The sequence below is a fragment of the Lygodium microphyllum genome, chromosome 6 (genome assembly GCF_053477565.2).
Source record: "Lygodium microphyllum isolate KBCC chromosome 6, Lygodium_microphyllum_v1.1.10, whole genome shotgun sequence".
Lineage (NCBI taxonomy): Eukaryota > Viridiplantae > Streptophyta > Polypodiopsida > Schizaeales > Lygodiaceae > Lygodium > Lygodium microphyllum.
Window position 1 is genome coordinate 13,684,608 of NC_141140.1, and position 25,182 is coordinate 13,709,789.

The 25,182-nt window shown below is 38.5% G+C and overlaps 1 protein-coding gene across 4 annotated transcripts; it reads left to right on the forward strand.

The window, feature by feature from the left end:
• The first annotated feature begins 1,897 nt into the window (after positions 1-1,897).
• Positions 1,898-15,575, forward strand: LOC148034318 (shikimate kinase 3, chloroplastic-like). 4 transcript variants are annotated; one of them, XM_087679268.1, is made up of 10 exons: positions 1,898-2,167; positions 2,306-2,340; positions 2,736-2,790; positions 2,878-2,950; positions 3,057-3,129; positions 3,279-3,361; positions 3,502-3,622; positions 3,713-3,779; positions 3,901-3,965; positions 15,146-15,575. In XM_087679268.1, exons 1-10 carry the CDS (start codon positions 1,987-1,989, stop codon positions 15,209-15,211), a joined length of 819 nt encoding a protein of 272 aa, XP_087535394.1. In that variant the 5' UTR covers positions 1,898-1,986; the 3' UTR covers positions 15,212-15,575. The 4 variants fall into 4 exon arrangements, with proteins under 4 accessions (XP_087535394.1, XP_087535395.1, XP_087535393.1 ...); XM_087679269.1 differs by having other exon boundaries at positions 3,502-3,598; positions 3,701-3,779; positions 15,146-15,574; XM_087679267.1 differs by having other exon boundaries at positions 1,899-2,167; positions 3,701-3,779; positions 15,146-15,574.
• The last annotated feature ends 9,607 nt before the right edge of the window (positions 15,576-25,182 follow it).

A 25,182-nucleotide genomic window follows, 5' to 3' on the forward strand; every position in this document is an offset into this window, starting at 1 on the left:
TGGATGAGATGATGTTTTCCATCATCATATTGTACATGTGTACATTGTACTGTCTTTTCTTTTTTCTTTTCACTCCTCACTGGGGCAGATTCGCCTTTAAGTGGGAGGTTGTTGGGGGTAAAGGCGCCTCTACCTAGCTGCCCATGTATTACTACATTGACAATACCTGCTGTTGCACACTACAAGTAACGAGTGTCCGTCTCGCTGTCACTTTATTCTTTATTCTTTTAGTGACAGTTTGAATAAAGGAAGGCCCATTCACACATTGTGACTGTTGGAGTTCCCATTTCGTGTCTCTCTCTTTCTTGCTCTTGCTCTCCGGCCATAGCTCTCCAAGTGCAAGCTTCGATCCTTCTCACCTTTCACTATTTGCACTCCTCCTTTGTTTGTGATTCCTCCCCCTCCTTCTCTCTTTCCACCTACTTCCCTTTATCCTTTGATTGCTTCTTCTTTTACTACTACTTTGTCTTCAAGTATTCCTACTCCTTCCCCATCCCGTAAGGTTTCTTTTGAGGATGTTGAGCCCTCAAATGGGAGATTCCTCTTTGGATGAGGTGAATTTACCTTTACCTAGTGAGGGGGAGTCCTTATCCTAGATAGGTGCATTCTAGGTACCAGAGGCTTCTCAGTCCCCTTTACAATAGGATGAGCTTATCCCCATTCCTAGGTAGTATTGACAACTTATGTAGGAATTAGGTGTTTCACACTTTCTTACTGTGCGAGAGAATACAATCAGATCGACTTCTAAATGCCTTTTCATGCGATTTGCATTGGCATGCCATCTGTCTTAGCTATTGACTTTGCTTCAATGCCTATTCCAAAGGAGACGATGGGTAGATGAGCTTCTAAATGCCTTTTGATGCTACATCCCTTGCTTGTGTTTGGGCTCATGATTTGTTGAACCTACTAAGAGAGTAGAGGATTTGAACCTCTTCACCACTTCAAGTTAGACATGGCTACTCCGAGTCCCTCTTTAGGGTGGGGGGGAAGGGGTTATGCAATGCATTTCACATATCCCCTCCCCCCACCTTAATTGCAAATCACTTGTTAGTACAAAATCCAAATGATTTATTGCATGAATATTGCATGTTCACAAAGTAAAATTAGAGAAGACACATTGATTATAGAGAAACAATAAACATTAAATGATATTTGCATTACAAACAATTCAAAGATCAATAAACAATAATTCAAAAATAAGAGTAGTCCAAATGTGCGTATGCCATGACCATAATCAATTATACATCCATTCACCATTTTCTGCCATAGCATCAATCAAGGTCTTTATCATCACAATAATCTTCATTGTGGTCATCTCATGCACGATTGAGATGCTTGATGGAGGAACTCCCTATACATGGACCGTGCTACATTATCTCCTCTCTTTGACCTTGTAGACATAGTTTGATTTTGAGCAAGTTTGTCCATTGGAGCATCTTTTGTAGCTTGCACCTTGAATGTAGTGTTGCACTATTTGAGAGAGAGAGAGAGAGAGAGAGAGAGAGAGAGAGAGAGAGTTGTTATGGCGAGAGGGAGGTAGGAGACGCTTGCTATATCTCATTGTCTACTCCATGGTTGCATGTGTGTGTATGTAGAGAGAGAGAGTGAGAGTTGCAAAGATGGGACCATCGGATTGGGAGCCTAAAGCAGAAGAAATAATGTTTTAATCTTTAAATTTTATTTTGCTTTTAAAATTTGAAGGTTTGGGAACATTATATGGCTTCCATATAGGCTAGGAAACAGGCCTGGTAGTATAGAAGTATGGATGAAATTCAAATGAAATTCACATCCGTAATCCAAACATTCATGGAGTCGCCAATAAGTGAAGGCCACGTTATTTTTCTTTAACGGGTCACTATCGTAAGCCCTCATGTACGCTAGCTGAGAGATAGAATAGATTTACGGATTCGGCAGCCAAACAGTTTGCCATTATTCAGAGCATCTTGGAGCCAAACAACATTGCATTGGAGAGAGAGAGAGAGAGGGATGGACGCGCTGGTCGTGGAGAGTTCCATCCTCCCATCATCTTACCTTCACCAGAGCACACTTATGCCATCTACCACAGGAACAGTCAGGCTTCCTGAAATTAAGAGAGACAATGCTCGCACGGTCTGCCTTCAGCTCCGTCGTCACCCGCGTCTCCGCTCAGCCTCTCTTGACATCACAGGTCAGAGCCTTCTGTCTTATTCTCATTCCATCATGTCGGTCTGCGTCAGGCTCACGCGTTTTGATTCGAAGCTTTGTAGGCAGTGGTTCCAACTTTCCAACGGGCTCATTCTATGCTATTTTTTCTGCATGAGCTTAGGTCAATTGCAGGATCAAGGTGGAATTGCTCTGAAGGTATGTGCTGTTTGCTTGCTATTTCTTGATATACACCATCCCACTTGCTAAGGCCGGCCAGGAGCGTTATTATTATGCTTGTCCACTCTACATTGCAAAAATTGACCCGTATGCATTCTTTCGGGTAGGTGTCTTAAGATTATACTATCAGCAATTTAGGCAGGCTGATTGGATTCCATTTATCGACACATTGTGAATGAATGTTTGCTTGGCACACACAAAGGTATCAACGCATTGTGAATGAATGTTTGCTTTGCGCACTGTACTTTGTGTAGTCTTCTCTGCAGCACTATATGCACTCACTCTGCTTTGACACTTAACATTCATGTCTGGATTTTGACTCTTTGCACATGTTTAAAGCTTCCTAAGACTTTGATTAGAAAACTTGTCTGCAGAAAAGAGCTAGTGAAGTTGCACCAGATCTGAAGGGAGCTTGCATATTTCTTATAGGTCTGTTTCATGGACGCTGTCTCTGAGAGAACTTTGCTAGAGAATCTTTGAGACCATCTCGGGGCTGAGCACTGCTATTCTCTACAGGCATGATGGGGAGTGGAAAGGATAGTGTTGGCAAAGCTTTAGCCGAAGCCTTGGGGTATCATTTCTTTGACAGGTGAGGCTGATTAACTGTAAGTTGGACAACAAAATTGGTTTGGGATTTGATAAACCTTCTGTTTATTTTTGAGTTTCTATAATCAGGCTTGCTGTGAGCTATGCAGTGATAAGCTCATTCAAGACGCTGCTGGAGGAACAAGTGGGGATGAAGAGGAGGAGGGCTACAGAGATGCTGAGGTTTGTGTAGATCTTAAGAGGAAGTTTGATTTCATGTGGTAGCCTGACTTACATGTGTCACACTCAACACATTTATGCTTGGAAAGAGAGATGTATTCCACTTGTAATAATGGACAATCCTAAGTATTACTTGGATGTTGTATCACTAGACAGAAGTGTTGAAACAGCTCTCTTGTATGGGCCGTTTGGTTGTTGCAACCGGTGGAGGTATTGTTGTGCGGCCAATGAATTGGTTAGTAACAGCAACTACTTTATTGTTTTGCATTTTCTTAAACTGAGTTTAAAACTTACTTGGGGAAATCTACTTTATTTTGTGTTTGAACTTCGTTTCTGTTGATACAGAAAGATGTGTTTACCACCTCATGATGACAGGAGCTATCTGAGGCATGGTGTAACAGTCTGGCTGGATGCTCCTTTAGAGACTTTGGTGGAAAGGGTGATGGTGGACACCACTAGTTCACAACCATTGGTTGAGTCTTCTGGTTATTCTGAGGTTGCAGAATAAGCATTAAATTGTTCTTCTATTGTTTGTATTGACTATAAAGTTAAATGCTGCCAATGTGCCTTCTAGGCTATGTCAAAGGTTTCGGATATTTTGAAGGAAAGGAGTCCTTTCTATGCAGATGCAGATGCTACTGTCTCTCTGAAACGTAAGATACATATACCTTTCAGCATTAAGGTTTTGAATGAATGTTTTACCGTGATCTTGGAAAGAAGGGGAAGTTATACTGTATCCTACATGATTCTAATTCTAGGCTGACTACTTTTCAGAACTGGCTGCCCGCTCAGGATATTCAGGCGTAGCTTGCCTCACTCCGACAATGGTTGCAATGGAGGTACAACTAACATTCGTTCTTGCGTTCTGGAGGTTTCTGGCTTGTCATGTGGTTGCCCTTGTGTCAATCTTTCCTTTTTGTGAAGTGCAAGGTGTCAAGGTACTTTTGCTTAACAATGGGTTGTATTAGGGAGTTGGATGGAGGAGGATGACAGGACATTAGGGCAAGGGGGTGAGTTTGTTTGTTCTTATGTTCTTTCTTTGGGGGGGCTTTTGTGGGTTTTTTTTTTGGTTTTAGAGGCTGTTGTAAGCAACTCATGGCACTATGAAACATGTTGAGGAACTCAGCTATCACATGTAGGCCGATATGGATGGAGAAAATGGAAACCACCCGTGTAAAAAAACTAATTTTAGGGTTATCATTAAGGTAAACAACAATGATGAAGGTGCATGAGATCGATAGAAATTGTACTGCAGCATTTGTAAGATGAGGCAGCACCGAGACCTTGAAGAATGAGTTTGCACTGAGACATAAGATTTTCTTCATATTCTTTATCTAGGTAAGGCAACTTTTGCTGTTCAGAGTGATAGATTGTTTCAGTGACAAACATTGGGCTTGAAGGAGGTCTAAAGACTAGGGGTGAGTATTATTACTATCACAGCTGATGGTGGTTTTTAAGATAATATGCAGTGTTGGTTCATGAGTCTTGACGACCTTGGGCAACAGTTCCATGCCTATACTGCAATAGGTTTTGGATAAGTGGTTTATGTGGTACACCTTTCTTTTTAGTACTCACTTGTCTAAGGAGGTGCATATGAGACAATGGAGCTCTTTAGATCTTCTAGATTTAAGTGCAGAATTGTGGACAGTACTGGGTCTTAGAAGGTTGAATGGTTTGTGTGGTGGATAGTTCATGTTACATAAGGACCGGCAGCTGCAAATAATTATAGGCCATAAGGGACTAAAAGTTTCTCTAGAGATTTTGGTTGAGAGTATAGCTAGTTCTAGGTCTTTGAAGGTGACGTTGTTTGTGTAGCTGAGAGTTCAATTAGGCTTATTGGGTGTATCCAATCAAGCAACAAAGGAATCGGTAATCAAAGAATTATAGCCAAAATCGTGAGATGTTTTATTGTTGTTGTTTTTTTTTTGGGGACAAAAATGTAGCAATTTAGTTATCCAAAAGAACACAAGGCAATTCAAGGGCATAAAAACACGGTCACAGCTAAACAAGGTTGTCCACGTCTGGCGGAGGGGTCAATCGGTCTTGTCCTATCCGCTGCATTTGGTCCTATCCGGTCCGGTCCATTTCCTGTGACCCATCTGATTGCACCCTGTGACCCGTCCAACTGTGCCCTGCCGTGATTGTTATGCCGCACGTGGGTCTGGACTCCTGTACCCTTAAGCCTTGCAGCCAATAAAGTTGTAAACGGTCGCTTTTTTGATCGTTTTTAGGGCCGTTTTTCTTTTCTTTCTTTTCTTTCTTTTCTTTCTTATCTTTCTTTCTTGAATCTTCTCTATTCTTTTTTTCTTTCTCTCTATTCTTTTCTTTCTTTTCTTTCTCTCTATCTTTTCTCTCTTTCTCACAAAGACTGAAGAGAAAATATTAAAGTTTTAAACTAAGGAGTAAAAAAATTCTCTCTCCTTTCCTCTCCCTCTCTCATGATTCAAATTTCATCGATCTCTCTCTCTCTCTTATATACACAATGGATTATGGCACAATGCAACTATCCTCTCCCATGGATGATGGGCCACTATTCAAATTTGAGAATTTGAAAATCTCTCTCTCTCTCTCTCTCACATGTAATTTTTCTCATCTTTTGACACATTAATACATTAGTGTACTTCTCTCCCATCTTGCTCATAGCCTCTGGCTTTTTTCTCTTTCCTGTCTTTCTCTCTCCTCGTCACTCTATTTCTCTCTCTTCTACACTTCTCTCTTCTGCAGTCTTCTCTTTCCTCTTTCCCTCTCTCCAGCCCACTTCTTGACAAGTGGTATTAGAGCTTTGGTCTTTGGTCCATTTTTCTATATGAGAGAGAGATGGATGAAATTTGAATCATGAGAGGGAGAGGAAAGGAGAGAGTTTTTAAACTTGTTTATTTAAAACTTTAATATTTAATCTTTTCTCTTGAGTCTTTGTGAGAAAGAAAGAAAAGATAGAGAGAAAGAAAAGGATAGAGAGAGAAAAAAAGAATAGAGAAGATTCAAGAAAGAAAAGAAGAAAAAGAAAGGTAAGAAAGAAAAGAAACATAAGAAAGAAAGGTAAGAAAGAAAGAAGAAAAGAAAGGTAAGAAAGAACAAGAAAATGGGCTTGAAAATGGTCAAATCAGTCAGGTAAACGTGACAGGCCGGTAGGTCTGTTGACGGGGCAGTTTGCGTGACAGGTCAAAGTCAATGATTGCGACAGGCTGGTAGACCTGTCGAAAGTTGGTTAACATGACGATTGTGTGGACAAGGTGGATAGCGCATGACTAGGCGGACTGCACTTGACTAGGTGGGCAGCAACAACCAGGCGGACTGCAATGACCAAGCAAACTGCTAGGACCAGGCAGACTGCATGCGACAGGCCAGGACTGCGGATGACGGGGTCAGACTGCAGGTGATGGGTCAGAAAGGTCAATGGCTTGAATTGTTCTGTTTTTTTTCAGACATTTTTGATATATTTAATTTCTTGAAGAATCAAGCCCCTTATTTTACCAGGTGTTCGCGCTTGCAAGCATAGAACAAAGATCTGTGCAAATTTACTCTTGAAATTTGGGGCTTTTCCTAGATTTGGTGTCGAACATGCATAACAACTGTTGACCCATAAATTGCAGACATTGGATGCACATACCTTGAAAATTTTGGGGCTTTTCATGTATAAGTGAAATTTTGCTCGGTTGAGTCAATTTCATTGAAATTTGTGCACTCTTGGACTCTGAAATTTGGGGCTTTTGCAGGATTCGTGAAATTTCTGCAACATTTGCCCGCATTTGATGCTCATGAAGATGTATTGATGCAATCGGGGTAGATTCACTACAAAAATTTTGGGGCTTTTCACATCGGTGATGTACTTTGAGTCGATTTGAGCCTTAACAATGAAATTTGCAGCAGATTCACTACTGAGTGGGAGAAATTTAAACTTGGGATGTTTCAAATGTTGTAAAAGGGTGGCTTCTCTTGGTATATGTATTGTTGAATGCTCATTATGCAGTGAAATAGTGGTATATACAGCACTTGGGTTATTGCATTTGGGAATTATGGTGGTGTATTACTAAAGTGGGAGCTCTCGTTAATGCAAATGTATCAGTTTTGATTTGTGTACATGTTGTAATCAATACTTGAGACTATAATTGCAGCAAAACATTTGCTTCTTGGACATCTTGAAAGTACAAGTGTGTACTTCTTGTTACATTCAACAACCTTGGTATTGGCTAAAAGTAATTTGCACTTTATTGCAGTTTTTTATTGCTGAAGATGGTTGGCAGTGCATCTATATCTGACACAAAGAATCTCTGTGAGATTCATAAATTTGATGGCAATGGCTTTGTTCTTTGGAAAGATCGTATGTAGAGTATACTCTTTCAAAAGGATTGTGATGATTCCTTGGCAGAACATTGAGTGAACTCGACAAACATGGAGAAGAGAAGAGAAGAGAAACGAAACTCTGATGAATGGAATGATGAAGTTCTGAATCATGGAGTGAATGTGATACAAGGGAACAAGGGTGTCGTAGTACAAGGAAGATGATGAAGACAGCTACGAACCACGAACCAAGAACCGCAATGTTCTCCTGAAGGGGTGTGAGGGTAGTGGAGAGGCCGGAGAGAAGAGGTGACTGATTGAATGAATCAGCCGTGAGGAATGAATGAGAGAGTGACATATAAATAGGCATAGTCAGTCTAGGATGGCGTCCCTTTTTGGGGTTGCAAACCCTAAACGCAAAATGCAGAAACGCAAAAACGTAAACTGCGGGTAAAGGGTTTCTCAACACCTCCTCTCAGGCCCAGAAAGGGGAACAAGAGAACAGTGAGGTGGAGATGCAATGCTACATGCGGAAGAGTGCTCATGTAGGAGGTGCCACTTGGACAAGGTTCCTCGTGGGAAAATTGTTCACATATCCAAGCGCCCTAGTACAAAGATGATGAAAACATGCAATGCATAGGAGGAATGTCAGATTTTGTGTGGTACTGAGAACCATAAGGATCTGCGCGTACTCAATCTTGGGAGGTGGCTCCATGTTGATCAAGTGACCAAGGCAAGTAGATATAGAGGACCCCTAAGATCCAAGATTTCCACCAAAAAGGGGACCTGCAGTAAAGACCAGTAGACAGAGTGAACTGGAGAACCCGAAACTCAATCTAACTCCGTGCATCCATGGTGAAAGGAATACGAAGGTCTCGTCACCAAGTCGTGGTTGAACCTCCGAGGTCCTGATTTAGGTGGTACTTGAAGATCCTGGGTATCAATAGAAAAGATGATTGGTTGAAGAGAGCCATCCCAAGAAAGTCGAGGATGGGTGAAGAACTTTATGTGGAGTAGGTTCCCCTTCTAAGGTGGGAGGTGGAGGAGCCTCTGCTGAAGTCGAAGAAGTAGATGTCCCCTCTGAGGGCAAAGAAATAACATCCTCCTCTGAAGTAGATAGGGAATCCAAAAACTCATGGATCACGGACTCCGAAATGTCTAATAACGAAGGAAGTGCTGTCGGTCGTGTTGAAAAAGGTATTTGGGGTGTCAAAGAGCTCCTAGAGGTAGCCTCTCGAACCTAAGCAGTCGAGGGTGGAAAAGGGTGGGGCTTAGAATGAGCTAGAGGTGGGCAACAATTGCTGTCTCTCAGTGGAGCAGATTGGGTAGCCGAAGAAGAGGAAGGAGTTGAGCAGCCACTGTCTCTCGAAGAAGCAGACTGACGAGGAGACGGTATTAAACAATCACTATTTCTCGATGCATCGGATTGCAGATCCATAGGTCGTGGAAGCCACTGTACTTGAAAATAAGTGAGAGAAGACTGCTACGGGCATTGGGACGATCTCCAGGAGGTCATAGTGCTAATCGATCCTCCATGTGCTTGAAAGGACTTAGTGCGCATCGGATGCGTTGTCGTGATGTTATGAGGACACAATGTGAAAAAGTATGGAATGCATCATCATCCGAATTCTCTATTGATCTAGAGAGTCAATGTGATCTGAGCCATTAGTACTAGTGTGAGTTGCATGGATTATCTGAAAATACTAGATTTTTGATATTATTTATTGTAAAAATCCGAAAAAATTAGAAAAAACTTCTAGATTAGGATGACATGCAAAAAGCTAGTTGCTTTTTCAGCCAGTTAGGAGATTTTTCATAAAAATACAGATTGACGAAATTGCGCGCATCGCGATCGCTGTAAATAGGCTAAAAACTGCAGATTGAACTGAAAGAAGAAGAAGGAGTGATCTGGGAAATCCGTGATCAGGTGTCCTGGGTTTTTACTCCCCTTTCGGAGCCAACAGAGCCATCAAATTTGGATTCCGGGCAACAAAAAAAGAGCTGATTTTTCTGATCCACGTTTTTGGTCTATGAAGGAGCTCCAGGAGAACTAATGCTTGGAGATTGCTTCTGAGTAGTGCAAAGTTTCCAGGTTCTTTCAATTCATATTGATTCAATTCATTGTGATTTGTTTTTGTCGTGTTTACCACTTGGGTATTCTCTATCTTCTCTTCCATCTCCTATCTCTACTTTCTTCTACTTTTGATCCTCAGTGGATTCGACCTTTCGACAAAAACCCCTCTGACAGCGTCTTATTACCTTGAGTATAGTACTTTGATAGCCGATGCAGAATAATCTTTGTGGCCCAGAAAGGAGAGGTGGCATAAGGAGTGTCTGGTGGAAGACGCATATGCTCTGGGGGGTTGGGAAGCAAAGGTCGAAGTCGGCAATCTTCAGTGGTGTGTCTGGTGATACCACAGTAGGAGCACCCAATAATCTGGATATCTGTTGATAAAGAAGCCATGGATACCAGCATGCCTTGCTGAAGAAGGAAGAGGTCAGCCATCATGAACCACGAACCGCAATGTCCGCCTCAAGGGGTATGAGGGTAGTGTGAGGCACGAATTGCAATATCTGCTGCAAGGGGTGGAAGGACCGGAAGTAAGCTGCCAGTGGGAGGAGAATGCTACTAGCAGTAAGAGACTGAAACCAGTAGAAAAACGCAGGTGAGGAGAGAGAAAGACTAAAAATGCAGGCAGCAGGAATGTGATGATGTAGCAGGCTGTACGGCAACAGGTCTGTATAGGAATAGCAGTTGCCTGGCTAGAATCAGCTCCAAACTGTGTGAAGAGGGGTAGAAATCAGGTGCCAACTGATGGAGATAGCAATGGACAGCTTCGGTTGAGATGTCTTCCGCGAACGGGGTGTGGGCAGTAGGCTGAAACACGTGAAATCTGCAAAAACGAGATTTTGATGCAGCAGAAGAAGAAAAGCGGATGCCAAACCCACCATCGGTCTTTGTCTTCACTAGAGTGGAGGATCTTCGTTGCTAGGTGAGCAAATCCAACTCTAATACCATGTCAAAAGATGACATACTGGCGAGACAGTAGGGTTGGCGGGGAGGAACATGGAGTGAACTCGGCAAATATGGAGAAGAGAAGAGAAGAGAGACGAAACTTTGATGAATGGAATGATGAAGTTCTGAATCATGGAGTGAATGTGATACAAGGGAACAAGGGTGCCGTAGCACAAGAAAGATGATGAAGACAGCCGCAAACCACGAACCGCAATGTTCTCCTAAAGAGGTGTGAGGGTAGTGGAGAGGCTAGAGAGAAGAGGTGACGGACTGAATGAATTAGCCGTGAGGAATGAATGAGAGAGTGGCCTGTAAATAGGCATAGTCAGTCTAGGATGGCGCCCTTTTTTGGGGCTGCAAACCCTAAACGCAAAACGCAAAAAACGCAAATTGCGGGTGAAGGGTTTCTCAACATTACTTACATTAAAATGGCTGTCACAGATGATATCTTGGTTGATATCAAGGGACTTGCTACTGCTTATGCAACTTGGGAGAAACTCAAGGCTATATATGAGAATACAATTCTTGTCAATCAGGTACATTTCATGCGAAAGTTGGTCAACTTAAATCTTGATGAGGTAAGCTTGCCTCAGAGCATTTGAATGCTTTCACTGGTATTTTGAGTCAGTTACAGGATGCATGCTTGCTAGCTTTTGATCCTAAATTGAGGGCTATCTTCTTGCTCATGACTTTGCTCGATTCGTGGGAAGCATTGGTTGTGTCATTGAGCAACAACCCCAACTTGACATTTGATAGTGTCGTTTGAAAGGTCGTATCCACCAGGGATCAGAGAGAGAAGGAAGTAGAGAATATGAGATAGAAGAGAAGAAAAAGAATAGATAAGAGATATACAAGATAAAGGCAAAGCTCAATGAATCAAAGCACTATGTATTGATAAAACCTGAGAAGATAAACAAAATCCTTGTCTGAGACTACTCGGAAGCAATCTCCAAGCATTAGATCGCTTGGAGCTCCCTTGTAGACAAAAAATGCGCACCAAACATTAACTTCTCCGTCACTCAGACAACAAATCTGATGGGTCCATTGGCTCTGAAAGAGGGGCAAAATGCCAAGCCACTTGGCCAGAATTCTCCCTCTCCCATATCGCTCATTCTCCCAATTTTGCGGAGTGCTATTTATTGCCCTTGTAAACTGCAATCGCGCGCCATGCGAATTCACAAGTTGTTTTTGCATTAGATCTCTCAAACTAGTTGAAAAAGCCACTTGCTTTTTACATGTCACTCTATTCTAGAAGTTTTTTATACATTTTTAGGATATTTACAAGAATTATATCCAAAATATAAAAAATAGACTAAATTTATTCAAAAATCTAGTATTTTTAAACCATTCATACTATGGACACTTACACTAATGAGTAATATGGCATTGACTCTCTAGATTAATAAGAAAGTTGGATAACGATGCACTCTAGAGTTTTTCACACTGTGTCCGCGTAGTGACATGACAATGTGGTTGTATTTTCAATGAAGAGATTAGATGCAAGGCAAGTGGGAAAAACAGTGGATGAGCCTACAATGTAAGAGGAAGAATTGAAAAAGGATCAAATGTTGTAAATAAGAATAAAAATCGTAGCAAAAGAAAGGAAAGCAACAAGATGTAACTTCTTATTAGTGTGGTTGCAAAGGGTATAAAATGCATGATTGCAGGTACTTTAAAAAGGAACAAGAATGCAAGAAGTAGGCTAATGCAAAATGTTAAAAAAAAAAAGGATGTTAACTCTACCCCTAAAGAAACAGAAAAAGCAAATGTGGTATCTAGTGTTGTTATTGAGGAGATAGAAGAAGATAAAGATGTTGATTTGCTGGTTGCATCTTTAGATCCACGTTCTATGACAGTGGAGGATATGTATACCACTAAAAAGGATGTGATAGATGCTTTGTTGTCAGCTCATAATGGTTTGTCACAATCGTGGATTGTTGACAACGGTGCTTCATTTCATGTAACTCCATCTTTGGAGCGTTTTTCTTTTTATGCAAAAGGTAATCTTGGGAAAGTCTATCTAGGTAACAACCATGCTTGTGATATTGAAGAAATAGGCACCATACACTTGGCTCTTGAAAATGGTCAGGAATCGATCCTTCACGATATTAGGTATGTACCTGGCATCGAGAAAAGCTTTCTTTCTATTGGGCAGCTAGACAGCAAAGGTTACTTCTATGTTTGGTGGTGGAATGTGGAAGATACAAAAAGGGTCTATCACTAGAGGTGGTAAAAAGGGCACTCCATGAACAAAAAGCGGGCATTGACTTTCAAGAAGTCTTTTCTCTTGTTGTCAAAATGACCATTCTTCGGGTATTGTTTGCTATTGTAGTATCTATGGATCTTGAACTTGATTAGATGGATGTTAGAACTGCATTTTTGCATGTTGATTTGGAAGAATAGCTGTACATGAAGCAGCCAGAAGGTTTTGTTATACAAGGAAAGGAGCATTTGGTGTGTAAGCTCAAGAGAAGCTTTTATGGTTTGAAATAGGCTCCTAGATAATGGTATAAAAAGTTTGATGCCTTCATACTCTCTCATGGGTTTAAAAGAAGTAATGCACATCAGTGCTTATATATCAAGAAGATTGATGATGGAAGCCTTATTATACTTGTGCTTTATGTGGATGATATGCTTATTGCTGGTAAGCATAAAAGCGAGATTAATTCATTGAAAAAACAGCTGAATTCAGCCTTTTCTATGAAGGATTTGGGTCTAAGTGAATACATTTTGGGTATGCGTGTGACAAGAAATAGAGAGCAGCAGCTCTTGTTTCATAAGAAAAGTACATCAACAAAGTACTTGATCGTTTTTCTATGGCTGATGCTAAGCCACTTGGTGTTCCTTAACCACCATATCTTAAGCTTAGCAAAACAGATTGCCCAAAAGATGATAGGGCAGCCAACTCTATGAAGGGTGTTCCTTATGCTTCAGCTTGTGGTTCACTTATGTATGCTATGGTTGCCACTAGACTTGACATTGCTCATGCAGTGGGAGCTGTAATCAGATTTATGTCAAATCTTGGCAAAGCACATTGGGAAGTAGTGAAATGCATCTTATGGTACCTTAAGGGCACACAAAGAAAATGTATTTGCTATGGAAAGGGTACGTTAGATCTGTAGGGGTATTGTGATGCAAGGATGGCAGGTGACTTGGATACTTGCTAGTCTACTAGTGGGTATGTTTTTACCTTGATTGGTGGGGGAGTTTCTTGATGCTCTAGATTGCAAAAAGGTAGTAGCACTTTCTACCACTGAGGTTGAATATATTTCAGCCACTGAAGCTTCAAAAGAAGTTGTTTGGCTTGGTCGTTTGGTCAAGGAATTAGTGATGGAAAGGTCTTAGTGCATGCATGCGCATGGCCATCGTCTAATTTGGATCGCCTAATTTTTACCTAATGAAAGGTAGTGTTGGGATGGAGCATTCGTGTGCAGTGAGAATGGACAATAGATGGAGCATTCGTGTGCAATGAGAATGGACAATAGATGGCAGCTAGTGCCTTCATTCTCCTCCTCCTCCTCTACTGTTGCTACTGTAGCACCATAAAAAGCAAGGGGACAACTGGTGATGAGCTGAAGTCGAACTTGCTTTGATACCACTGTTTGCGATGGTGGATGTAAATCCATTTGGGGGGGGGGGGGGGGGCGGGGGGTTTTGCGTAGGGAGGGGGAATGTATACCAAAGCTGAAATTATAAGAATAATGATTATTAAATGATTGATGAAAGTAAAACTGATAGGGCCTGAATATATAGACTGAAGTACCCACCTACACCCACCTACACCTTTGACCCTTGTTTAATGCTAAGTGGTGTAAAAGGTGTTTACACCTAGACATGGACTTTTACACACACTAATGTGTGTTCACATGGGGATAGTTAACAGTGAGCAGGAGTTACAGGGTTCAGGTCCCCAAGCTGATGAGGGAAAGTGCAAAACTGATAAAAGGTTCAGGTTACACAATTGTGTTCACATGGGGATGGCTAACAGTGAGCAGGAGTTACAGGATTCAGGTGCCCCAGCTGATGAGGGAAGTGCAAAACTGATAAAGGTTCAGGTTACACAATTGTGTGGTGCGGTTGCACTTCTGCTTTAGCTATTGCAATGCTGGTGGAACTGAGCTGTGATGTTACCTTTAATTCTAACAGGGTCAAGTGTGTCATATGTATGCAGTTAGTCTTCCTTTGCCACAAATTTTAGAAGTTATGGTCAGTGAAGTTGAGCCTTTAGGGAATCTCACTTTAATACTAGTAAGAAAAAGACTAATGCCTTTTAAAGTTCAACCCAGTTATCTGATACATTTCAATCACCTTATGGAGCAATTCCATTAGTAAAGCATATTGGACTGTTATAATGCTAGTAAGGCTGAGTTTTTAACCATACATGATAATTCAACAGATTTCACTTGCTGATTTTGTTGTCATTTGATTGCCTCAGCCAATATTTTGTTGTCATTTGATTGCTGATTTTGTTTAAAAAGGGCCGAATCATATTTTGTGCATGCTTGATTGTGCCAACCCTTAAATTAGAATAAACTGAAAGATTCTGTTTCTATTGTTTAAAAAGGGCTGAATCATATTGTGTGCATGCTATATGTAGCCTCAAAGCCTACTTGATTCTAATAAATGTTTGTACATCTTGGAGATTGTCACTCCCCATAAGCAAGATTCCTTGATAGTACATTTTCTTGGAAAACATTTCACCTAGCATATTGGTGATTGCAGGTATTGGAAGAGATTAATAATTTGATACAATATCAGAAGAAGAAAAATGCTGTATTCCGGTCCTGATTCTCAATCACAGCATCATATAGAGTACAAAGACTAGATCATATGGATATTATGCCAGAGAAGAAGGTTTTACAACTAATAAACAAACAAGATGATGCAGAGCATGTCAAGCACCTCCCTTCTTTTTTCTTTCAATTCACTGGAGAGCTAAGAATAGTGAGATAGAGTTGTTGAAGCCCTTGAACACTAGGTTGAAAGGTCCAATAGCGTGAGGCCCTTCAAATGGAAGACACACCCCAATTGAGTGAAAATTTGACAAAAAAATCATTATTTTTAGTCATCTGAAGGTATGATACAAATTCTTACATATTAAATATATGTTTATATGTGGCAAACAATTAATTTTTGATATTTTTTATTCTACATCATACATTATGTTATCCTTTTAAATCTTAAATCTTTATTTGCACTTATTAAATTTAATAGCTTCTCAATCTTCTCAATAGTTACTTTATGCTTGAAGGGGGGACTTCATTTTGCATACATAATTGGCATGTTAACTTTAATAGCTTATAATTGAAATGTAACTTCAATAGCTTGTTAAATATACACATGTGGCAATGTAAAGTAAAGAAATGGGCATTCTTAATATTAATTGGAAATATGGCTTTTCAATTATTGTCAAAGAAAAGTTTGCTTTCATGAAAAATAGATATATAGACTTCAGTGTCTTGTGATCACATCCAAGTGTCAATTAACATTGAATTAAGTAAACTCCTTCCATGTTAAGCTTCTTGAAATCTGCTTGCTTAAAAATTATGTTAAGATATGGAGTTTGTTGAAAGATCTAGAAGAAAACATTGTTGGGTCTCCTTGGGCACCATAGTTGTGCTACTAGCCACCAAATTTTCTTTTTGGATTGTACACTAAGTGGATGGACAAGTGTGGTATCTTTTGCATAGGCATTGTGAAGTTCATTAGTTTGAGATCCACTCTCATCATCTTGTATCCCTTCATGATTTGGTATTTGTGAAGCTCGATAATAAAGTCTAAAGTTGAGATAGCACCTAGCTTGTTTAGTTAGCACAAACTTACTAGAAATAATTGTATTGAATTACATCCTTAATATATATTATAACAAGTCAATACCTTTTGAGCAATTGCACCTTGTAGAAGGGAGCTGTGGTGCATTGCAACTTAACCAAGTCAACAAGAATATTATTAAACTTATCATATTCATGAAAAATGATCTTTTTAGCTTTACTTTTCTTCACTTTCATTTTCTCTATGCTAGAAAACTATGGTTCTATTGAATCAACAACATTGACATTTTGCGCTAAGTTTATAGCTCTAAGTCAAAATGTACGAGGTAAATATATGATGTATTTCTTGTGAGTCAATGTATTTGCTATCATAATGTATATGGCCTTGTAGCTTTGTCAACTAACCTTGGTTATATCACATGTTATTTGAACTTCTTCCATGAATAAATTGTTAAGGACATCTAGAAGAATCTCATTCAATGCAACAAGGTGAAGTGTTTGACGTTTAGGATCTCTCACAAACCAATAATATATTTGCATTTCAAGAATGTCTTCATATGATTGAATTGCCAGGCCTCGCCTTGGTCTCTAGCATAATAAAAACAATTCTTGAAAAAAAAAGTAGATAACATTAAGGTATATTGTGCATCAAGATAGTCTACTATTGGGATATTACTAACCTTAATGCTTGCACCTCTCTCTTTTAGACTCCACTGTTCATTGATAGAGATAACAATGGTAGTACACGATTTTTTCTTTTCTTGTAGTCTATGGGTGTTTGCTTGTGTCTTTGTAACGTCACTTCGTAGAATGTTCTTGTTGTTCTCTAGTTGCTTTCAATGACACATTCTCCTTGTCCATGGATGATTTTCTTTGCATCTTTGCCATTGCTTGTTTCTTGTGTTGGAGCCTATCTTGTATTTATTCATTTCTTCTTCTACTATAAGTACTTTATTTTCCTAGCCATGCAAGGCTTTTAAAAATTCATCCAAAGGAGCTAGTGACTAAAAGAAAGACTCATGAATATTAGGTAACATTGATTGATACTATTGATGCATGAGTATTGCCACCTAAGCATTTGTAATAACCTAATAGACCTTGTTTAACATTCCCAATGTAAGTAAATAATGTAGATACTAAACTCAAAGGAGGACTTAGGTTAGTACTAAAATTTCATTTGGATACAAGGAACCCTCAACCCAAAGATCAATATTTTTATTTCCCTCTATATGATAGTGGGAAGCTATTGTTGTCTCTAGGTTATGCTTATCATGAGGGGTCTTTGTCATAACATATTTCTCATCCACACAAATACGCAAATTCAGCTTTCTCTTATGATTGCTTATATTCCTTAGAGCTTCCATTAGGAAATGCAAGGTAGGAGAGGAGCTTGTGTAAATTGATTTTCTTAGTGTGATATTAGCTTAGAAGGATTGGAGAGTATAATAGAGCATGAAAATGCTTAGATGAATGTAAAATATGGTTAGGCACCTTTATAGATGGAAAAGACTACTTTTTGAGAAGAGCGGAAGTCATATTTTGGGGCCAAAATTAGCCTACCTTGTTAATGTGGTACTTGAAAAAAAAAAGTTAGACATAAAGTAATGTAACTGTCTCTATAGGGTCTTATGCACTCCATGTGTGAAATTTTAAAAAGGTAAATTGATTTGAAATTTTTTTAAATGTAAAATAGAATATAAAAGGGACATTTTAATTGGCAATATATTTGAGTGCTTTTTAGATAAAGAAAACGTTTTTGTGTAAAAAAATAAATAGTCATTTTTTGGAACAAAAATAAATTTGACTTGTTGATATGGCACTTTTTGAAGAGTGGCGGATCCCATCTTGGAGGATGAAAGGGTTGTTACTTGGGTGAAAAGAAAGGGAGACCCCTTTCTTTTGGGATGGCATTCATCACAAAAAGTAGGGTGAAGCCTAGAATGTAGGAGGCTTTAGGGGACAAAAAGGCATACTATCATGATCACACTCAAAGGGACTAATTCAAGTTTAAGGTTTCCTCCTCAAATTTTTATGAGGCCCTTTTGGATTTTATATTTTCCATAATGTGAATCTTTTCCATCCATTAGTGCCTTGTGGCTTATGTGACTTGTTTAGTCATCATCCATAATTAGGCGAGCTTCTTAGGATTCATAAATTACCCTTAAGATCCTTAGGCTAAATCCACTAAGTTACATCATGCTGAACTTCTTTTTTTGCTATAGCTAGTTATCAAAAGCATCTTAATATAAAATAGCTAGTATACAAGTTTTGAGTTTTGTTTTGGTACTTGCCAAGTTTTGTATTTCAGTTTGAGAACTAACCTTTTAGGAACCTACATGGTATTCAAGGTTTGGTTTCTCTTTTGGTACCTAACATGCTAGGAGTTGTATATCAATTACTTTTCGATTGCATTGAAAAAAAAGAAAAGTTATGAGGAGATTGTAGAATGATTAAAGAGGATGTTAATAGATGTGGTCATGGGATGCATGTGAATTTAAGGCATCTCTTATATAATACAAGCTCATTGGTAAGGGTTTTCATGTAATCATTGCCTCTTATAATGTGAGGGTTTGGATATTTAAATGTGCCATTGGGTACAATGGAATCTCGTTTATTTGTCTAGAGTACTACTTTCACTTGATGGGGTTTTGCAACATGAATTCTTATTTTGTATCATGTTCCAAACTTACATGTATGGCTCAATGGTGATGTTGCAAGGTTGGTTGAGGAATTAGACAAGGTGTTGTATGTAACCTCTTGTGGCTTCTTGAATGGGTATTCTTGGGATTGAAAGGAAGGCTTGGATTTTGTGAGACAAAAGGAATGATTCCTTAGATGTTTTTGGAGGTTATGGTGCTCATTTTTCCATCCCCCCTTTCCCCTACTAGGTTGTGATTCATAGACATGTATCATTCTTTAGGAATTCAATGTGTATGTATTACAAACTTTTATGAGGGACCCTTCTAACTTTAAAATTTTAAAAAAAGTGACATAGGGTGTACTAGGATCCTCTCACTTTCTTATTGGTTCTTTCTTCTTCTGTTTGTTAATTTTTCGCCATAATGCACCTCGAACTTCTATACTCCAAGTGCACCCACCATTGTAGTAAGCCAAAAAACCCCAAAACCATCTTGCACTACCTCAACTAGTGTAAGCACTTCCTTTTGACACCCTTGAGCCTATAGATTGTGCTTTTTGCCCTTGACATTTTGAATAGCCAATTTAGTACATATCATATGCCTTTGGGAAGGGGCAATGAGGTTGATCTTTAATGACTGACTTTGAAAATCTTCCACTTGCTTCTCCAAGTTGAGGGTTAAAGGTGCAAAGGAGGCAACTAAGCTTTAAGGAAAGGGAGTTTGTCTTAATAAGGGAAAGTAGATTAAGTAGCGAGAGCTACATGGGTCATGTCTTATGAGGAGTGGAGGCTAGAGTGTTGGGGGTATGTGTTAGGATTATTGAGTTGAGAGTTAAGAAGGGATATGATTTTCAAGAAAATTTAGGGAAGGGGACAAAGGGTTTTTGGGGTAAATTTTGTATTGTATAAGCATTGGGCATTAGTAAAATTTTGTCCTTTACTGCTTCAATGGACACTTCAGTTGATTCATCCCTCCATTGATGACACTGCTCCTTGTGTTCCTCTTGGAATCATGGTTTAGTATATTGTTTCACGAAATTCAACATACTCTTCTCCCAATGGAAGAAGCATGACCTCACCTTATAGTGCATCAGATTCCTCTTTCCCTTCTTAAAAATCTCGCGAATGCCAACCAATTTGCCTAAGCAATGAACTTAGCAAATTTGGCTCTTGGAGACCTATACTAAACCATCTCTTTATTCAACAAATTGCAAAAGAGCACTTGAGTTTTCAACCTTGAACTCATCAATAAAATTAATAAGAAAATCTCTAATATATAGATGATATGTTTTGATATCCAGCTCTACATGAGTTGGTATCCACTGTATGCCATGGTGATGTGGTAGGATATTAGTCACTGGCATTTTATGTGACCGACATGAGGATACACTAGTGATTCTATGGTTGGATTTAACCCATGTAGTCCACCTTTGGTTATGGCACATTTGTTGTGCCACCTCTTCTTTTCTTACTGGATTCATACTTAGTAATAGTGTATACATACATTGAGATACTTTCATGTTAGTCCTTTATCATATTGTAGATTTAGTTCTTTTATGTGGAAGAAGAAGATGAATATTTCAACCCTATCTCTTTGTGTGCTCAAGTGTCCATTGCTTTTGTATGCGTGCTCTTGGTTTCTTTACCTCTCTCCCCTCTTCTTTGATTTCAATGGTATTAGAGCTATCTCGTGATTGCATGAAGCTTGATTGAAGGCTAGGGTGAAGGTGTTAGAGCACGAAAGCAAGCACAACAATGGGTAAGAAGCTATTCTACCTTGCTTGATTTACCTTAGGTTATAGCTACAAGAGGCTTCTAAGGTTAGCAAGGCTCTAGTATCCAATTGCAGTGAAGCTTGGTGAGTAGAAAGAATAATGTATATATTGCAAATTTACTCTTTAGGGATTTTTTGATATCATTTTTGGCATCCGAGGTCGTTTTGGTCTCCGTTTTGGACTTGCAACAAGTGGTCTTCTACAAGTTCTAGATGTAATATAACTTTGGTTGTGTTAACCATTTACATATGCATAGGTTATAAATTTTGAATCTATAAGGTTTTAGGTGTTTGTTTGGTTTTGTAGATGCATAAGGCATCTACATACATATTGCAGATTGCAATTGTTATTGTGCAATCAATGAAAAAGGGTTGCGTGTTTTTTGCAAATTGTTAGTTTTGTCAAAATGTCTGACTTCTTCAACCACAAGATTGGGAGAAGATACAGAGTAAAGTCATGTATTGGTTGTCTATTATAGTATTATAAATAGCATGATGGGCTATTTATAAGAATCTGATATCCCTGCTATTGCATAGAAGAATTTGGCAAGGTTATTCAAAGTAAACACCAAGGCTAGAAAGCTATAGCTCAAGTTTTTAGAGGCTAAATCAAGTGAAAAGATGGAACTTGTCCATTAATGATTATGCCTTGAAGATCAAGAGTATTGTGGAAGCTCTTGGATCTGTTAGTGTGATAGTTGATGATGATGATGTTATGTGTGCATGCTTAGATGGATTTGGAGATGAATACAAGAGCTCCAAGTCATCTATGAATACGAGGGATGGCATCTATGATTTTGCAAACTTGATTTCTATGCTGATACTTGAGGAGAAGAACATTGGCTTGGATTCCTTTTCTTCTCAGAGCAAAAATAAGTCTCAATATGCATTTTACTCTATTAGTAGAGGTAGAGATTGTGGCAAAGGTCGTGGCAAAGGCAAAGGTGGTGGTCGTGGGATCAAAGTTATGATGCATAGCAAAACAAAGAAGAATAATCTTGAGGAAGGGGGGAGTAAAAAAGGCCAAGTTGCAAATATTCTAATAGACAATAGAATTTTGGTGATCATAGGGAGTGTTGGCATTGTGGTCAAAAAGGCCACATTTCTAATAATTCTTCAAAAAGAAGGTTGAAATTAAAAATGAAAAAAGGCAACAAGACAATTATGTATTGCAATTAGCAGAAACAATGATGACACAGAAGTGAACAATTGTTTATTATGCAGTACTTTATGAATATTATGACTACTGATGGTTCATCAAAGAAGAATGTATGGTATGTAGACTTAGGTGCTTGTAACCACAAGACTTCTCATGGAGAGTGGTTTAGAGAGAGAAACAGCTTGGAGTCTCTAGGCTATGTGGAGACATGGGATGATATAGCTCACTCCATTACTCAGGTTGGAAATGTTTATTTGAGTATGTAATATCATAAAAATTAAGTACTTGGATGATGTGTTGCATGTACCTAATATTATTAAAAATTTAGCTTTTATTGGTCAAACAGTAGAACAAGAATTGTAGATTCATCTAACGGTTGTTTAGTAGAAGATCCTAAAAATAATTCTAGATTGGTTGCAAAAGGAAAACATTCTAGTATATTGTTTACTATTGATGTAAGTCTGCTTGGAATGAATGCCACCATGTTTTCATAAGGTTCAAGTGTTATGGTTGATGTTAAAATTTGGCATAAGTGAATTGGTCATGTCAATGTGCAGTGGTTGAAAGACATGCATTCAAAACTGATTGTGAATGGTTTGCCTATGTTTAGAGGTGATGGGATGTATAAAGTATGTGAAGCATGCCAATTTGGAAAGAAAAAAAGACGCGCATTTTCACATGAAAACCATGTATACAAGAAGGCACTTAAATTGATACATTCTAATGTGTGGGGTTTTACAAAGATTGTGACTTTAAGTGGTTGAAAGTATAATGTTTCCTTCATTGATGATCATACTTGTCGGAACGTATGGGTTTACTTTATGCATGAGAAAAGTGAGGTGTTCACTCGCTTTAAAAGCTTTAAGGCTTTGGTTGAGAAGGAGACAAGGTTGCATATTAAATGCCTAAGTTTGGATGGAGGGGTAGAATATCTCTTTAAGGAGATTTTTGATTTCTTAATAAAAAAATGGCATATGAAGGTAGTATACATCTAGATATACTTCGTAGCAAAATGGAGTTACTAAGCTAAAAAATATGTATATTTCAAAAGGTGGCTCATGCATTGATGTGAAAAACAAACTTGCCTTATTATTATTGGATTGAAGTAGTTGCTATTTGCTATATACATTATGAACATGCTATCCACTACTGCTATACATGGTATGCCACCCGAAGAGATGTTTACAGATAGAAAGCTAAATTTGCTCCATCTAAAAGTATTTGGATGTATTGATTATGTGTATATTCCTAATGAGTTGTGCAATAAATTGGATCCAAAGGGAGAAAAAATGTGTATTTGTGGGATATTCTCTTGAGTAGAAGGGATATAGATGTCATAACAATGTTACACGTGAGTTGGAGTTAGTAGAGATGTTATTTTTGATGAAATGAGAAATTGATATAGTAATGTACAGAATGCAATTGGGACTAATGAGCATGAGAGTGTGGGTGTGCAGAATATAGATCAATAGCGACAGATATTGAGTGGACCATAAGAGTCTCCTAGTCATGGTTTTATTATTAGACCTTAGAGTGGTAGATTGAGGTCACAAGTTACTCCACCAAGTACATGACAATATCAAGAAAAGGTAAAGATAAAGCTGGGGACTCATCTACTACAATAAATGTATCATCACGTTTCTCTCATGTTGATGTTGATTCAAATGGCTTTGAGAAAAGCTTGGATGAGGAGTTTTAGATTATTCCGTCCATTAAAACACTTGGTGTTGAGTGGACCATAAGAGTCTCCAAGTCATGGTTTTATTATTAGACCTTAGAGTGGTAGATTGAGTTCACAAGTTACTCCACCAAGTACATGACTGATATCAAGAAAATGTACAAATATAGTTGGGGGCTCACCTACTACTCAATTTGTAGAGTGGCTTATTAACTAGATTTGAATGAGGCTCCAAATCTATGATGGGGTCCATTGCTCTCTTAGAAGGTAATGAAGTAGGCACTTCAAATAAATATTTATACTCCTCAAGTAAAGCTTTCAAAGTTGGATGCTCAGCTGAATTCTTAGACTGATCTTACCTCTTTATTCAAGTGTGAAACAAAAATTTGAGATCGTCACTTGAACTCATTCTTGATTTGTCTGATGATGATAATCATAAAATCAGATTTACTAAGAAGTCCCTGTAGATGGATAAGTTTCCCATCAATGGAAAACTCCATGTACAACTGCGAGAAATCCATAGTAAGTTTCCCTAAAGTCATCAGTCAATTAGAACTAAACACAATATCTATGGGTCCCATTTCCAAGACAAATAGGTTCGCCTCTATCTCGTAATTCTCAACCATCTATATGGAAAACTCTGGGCACATTTGAGTGTTGATTTTCTCTTCACCATTACCTACTTGTACTCTTATGGATTGTTGTAAATCAATGGAAAAATAGTGTAACATATTGACAACTGACTTATTCATAAAACTATGTGTACTGCCATTGTCTATCAAGATAATTTGTATTCCAATGATTTTTCTCGTCCCGACTTCAACAAAGGGAGTATCCCACACATACAAGTGACTAACACATTGTTGCATACACATACAAAGCATACCCCGGCCGATTGTTGTGGCTCCTAGGACTCTCCTATACCTTGAGAATTGGCCCTAGGGTTCACCATCTTGGACATAAAACACAATTGTAACATTGTCCCCTCTTTTCCTAAGCTACACATTCCAATAGATATTTTTGTTTCCTTAGTTAATCAGTCCCAAAGAAAATCATACTCTCCTTCAGCTCATGGATCCTCACACTCTCATCATTGGTCATCAATAATTTCAGCAACCAATTGCAATGCATCCAAGAGACTTCATTTTCCTTGATATTATGTATAAGAATGAAAATGTAATGTGTAATGTCATATAGTACTCAAACAAATTAACCACAAATCAACCAATGTATCGTGTGAAAAAAACATTCTTTCAATGATTTCCTTTCTAACATATTGCTTCATTGCTTAGAAACAACACCACCAGACTAATCTGTGCTATTATTCTTTTAAACTTAAATGAAATGAGTTTTATATGTCATAATATGCATGAAAATTAGAATTTAATTAATACTTAACTTTTTACCACCCCTTCTCCCGTACCGTTTAGCTTTTGCAATCGTACATCAACTTAAGAGGGTATTTTATGTCTTTTTTTCACGTAGAAAAGTGATAAACACACACTTTCACATAAAGATGAAGATAGAGTAAGGAAAATCCTCGTGCCCTACCTATACCTAGTTTATAATACTTTTTTTACGCATTAAAACTAAAATTTTCATAAAAAAATCTATTTTTTCATTTATTTTAATATTAATTGCTATTTTTCTAATTTTTAGATGTATGAAGCTTATGTGGATTGTGATTCAGCATTACATTTAATATAACTCCATAGAAATACCATTTGGACCATAAAAAT

What these genes read in the sequence shown, in the direction of transcription:
- LOC148034318 (XM_087679267.1), top strand. Translation starts at nt 1,987, where the DNA reads ATGGACGCGCTGGTCGTGGAGAGTTCCATCCTCCCATCATCTTACCTT. An exon ending in GGGTATCATTTCTTTGACAG is followed by an intron (nt 2,951 to 3,056) that starts GTGAGGCTGATT and finishes TGAGCTATGCAG; the next exon opens with TGATAAGCTCATTCAAGACG. An exon ending in CGACAATGGTTGCAATGGAG is followed by an intron (nt 3,966 to 15,145) that starts GTACAACTAACA and finishes TGGTGATTGCAG; the next exon opens with GTATTGGAAGAGATTAATAA.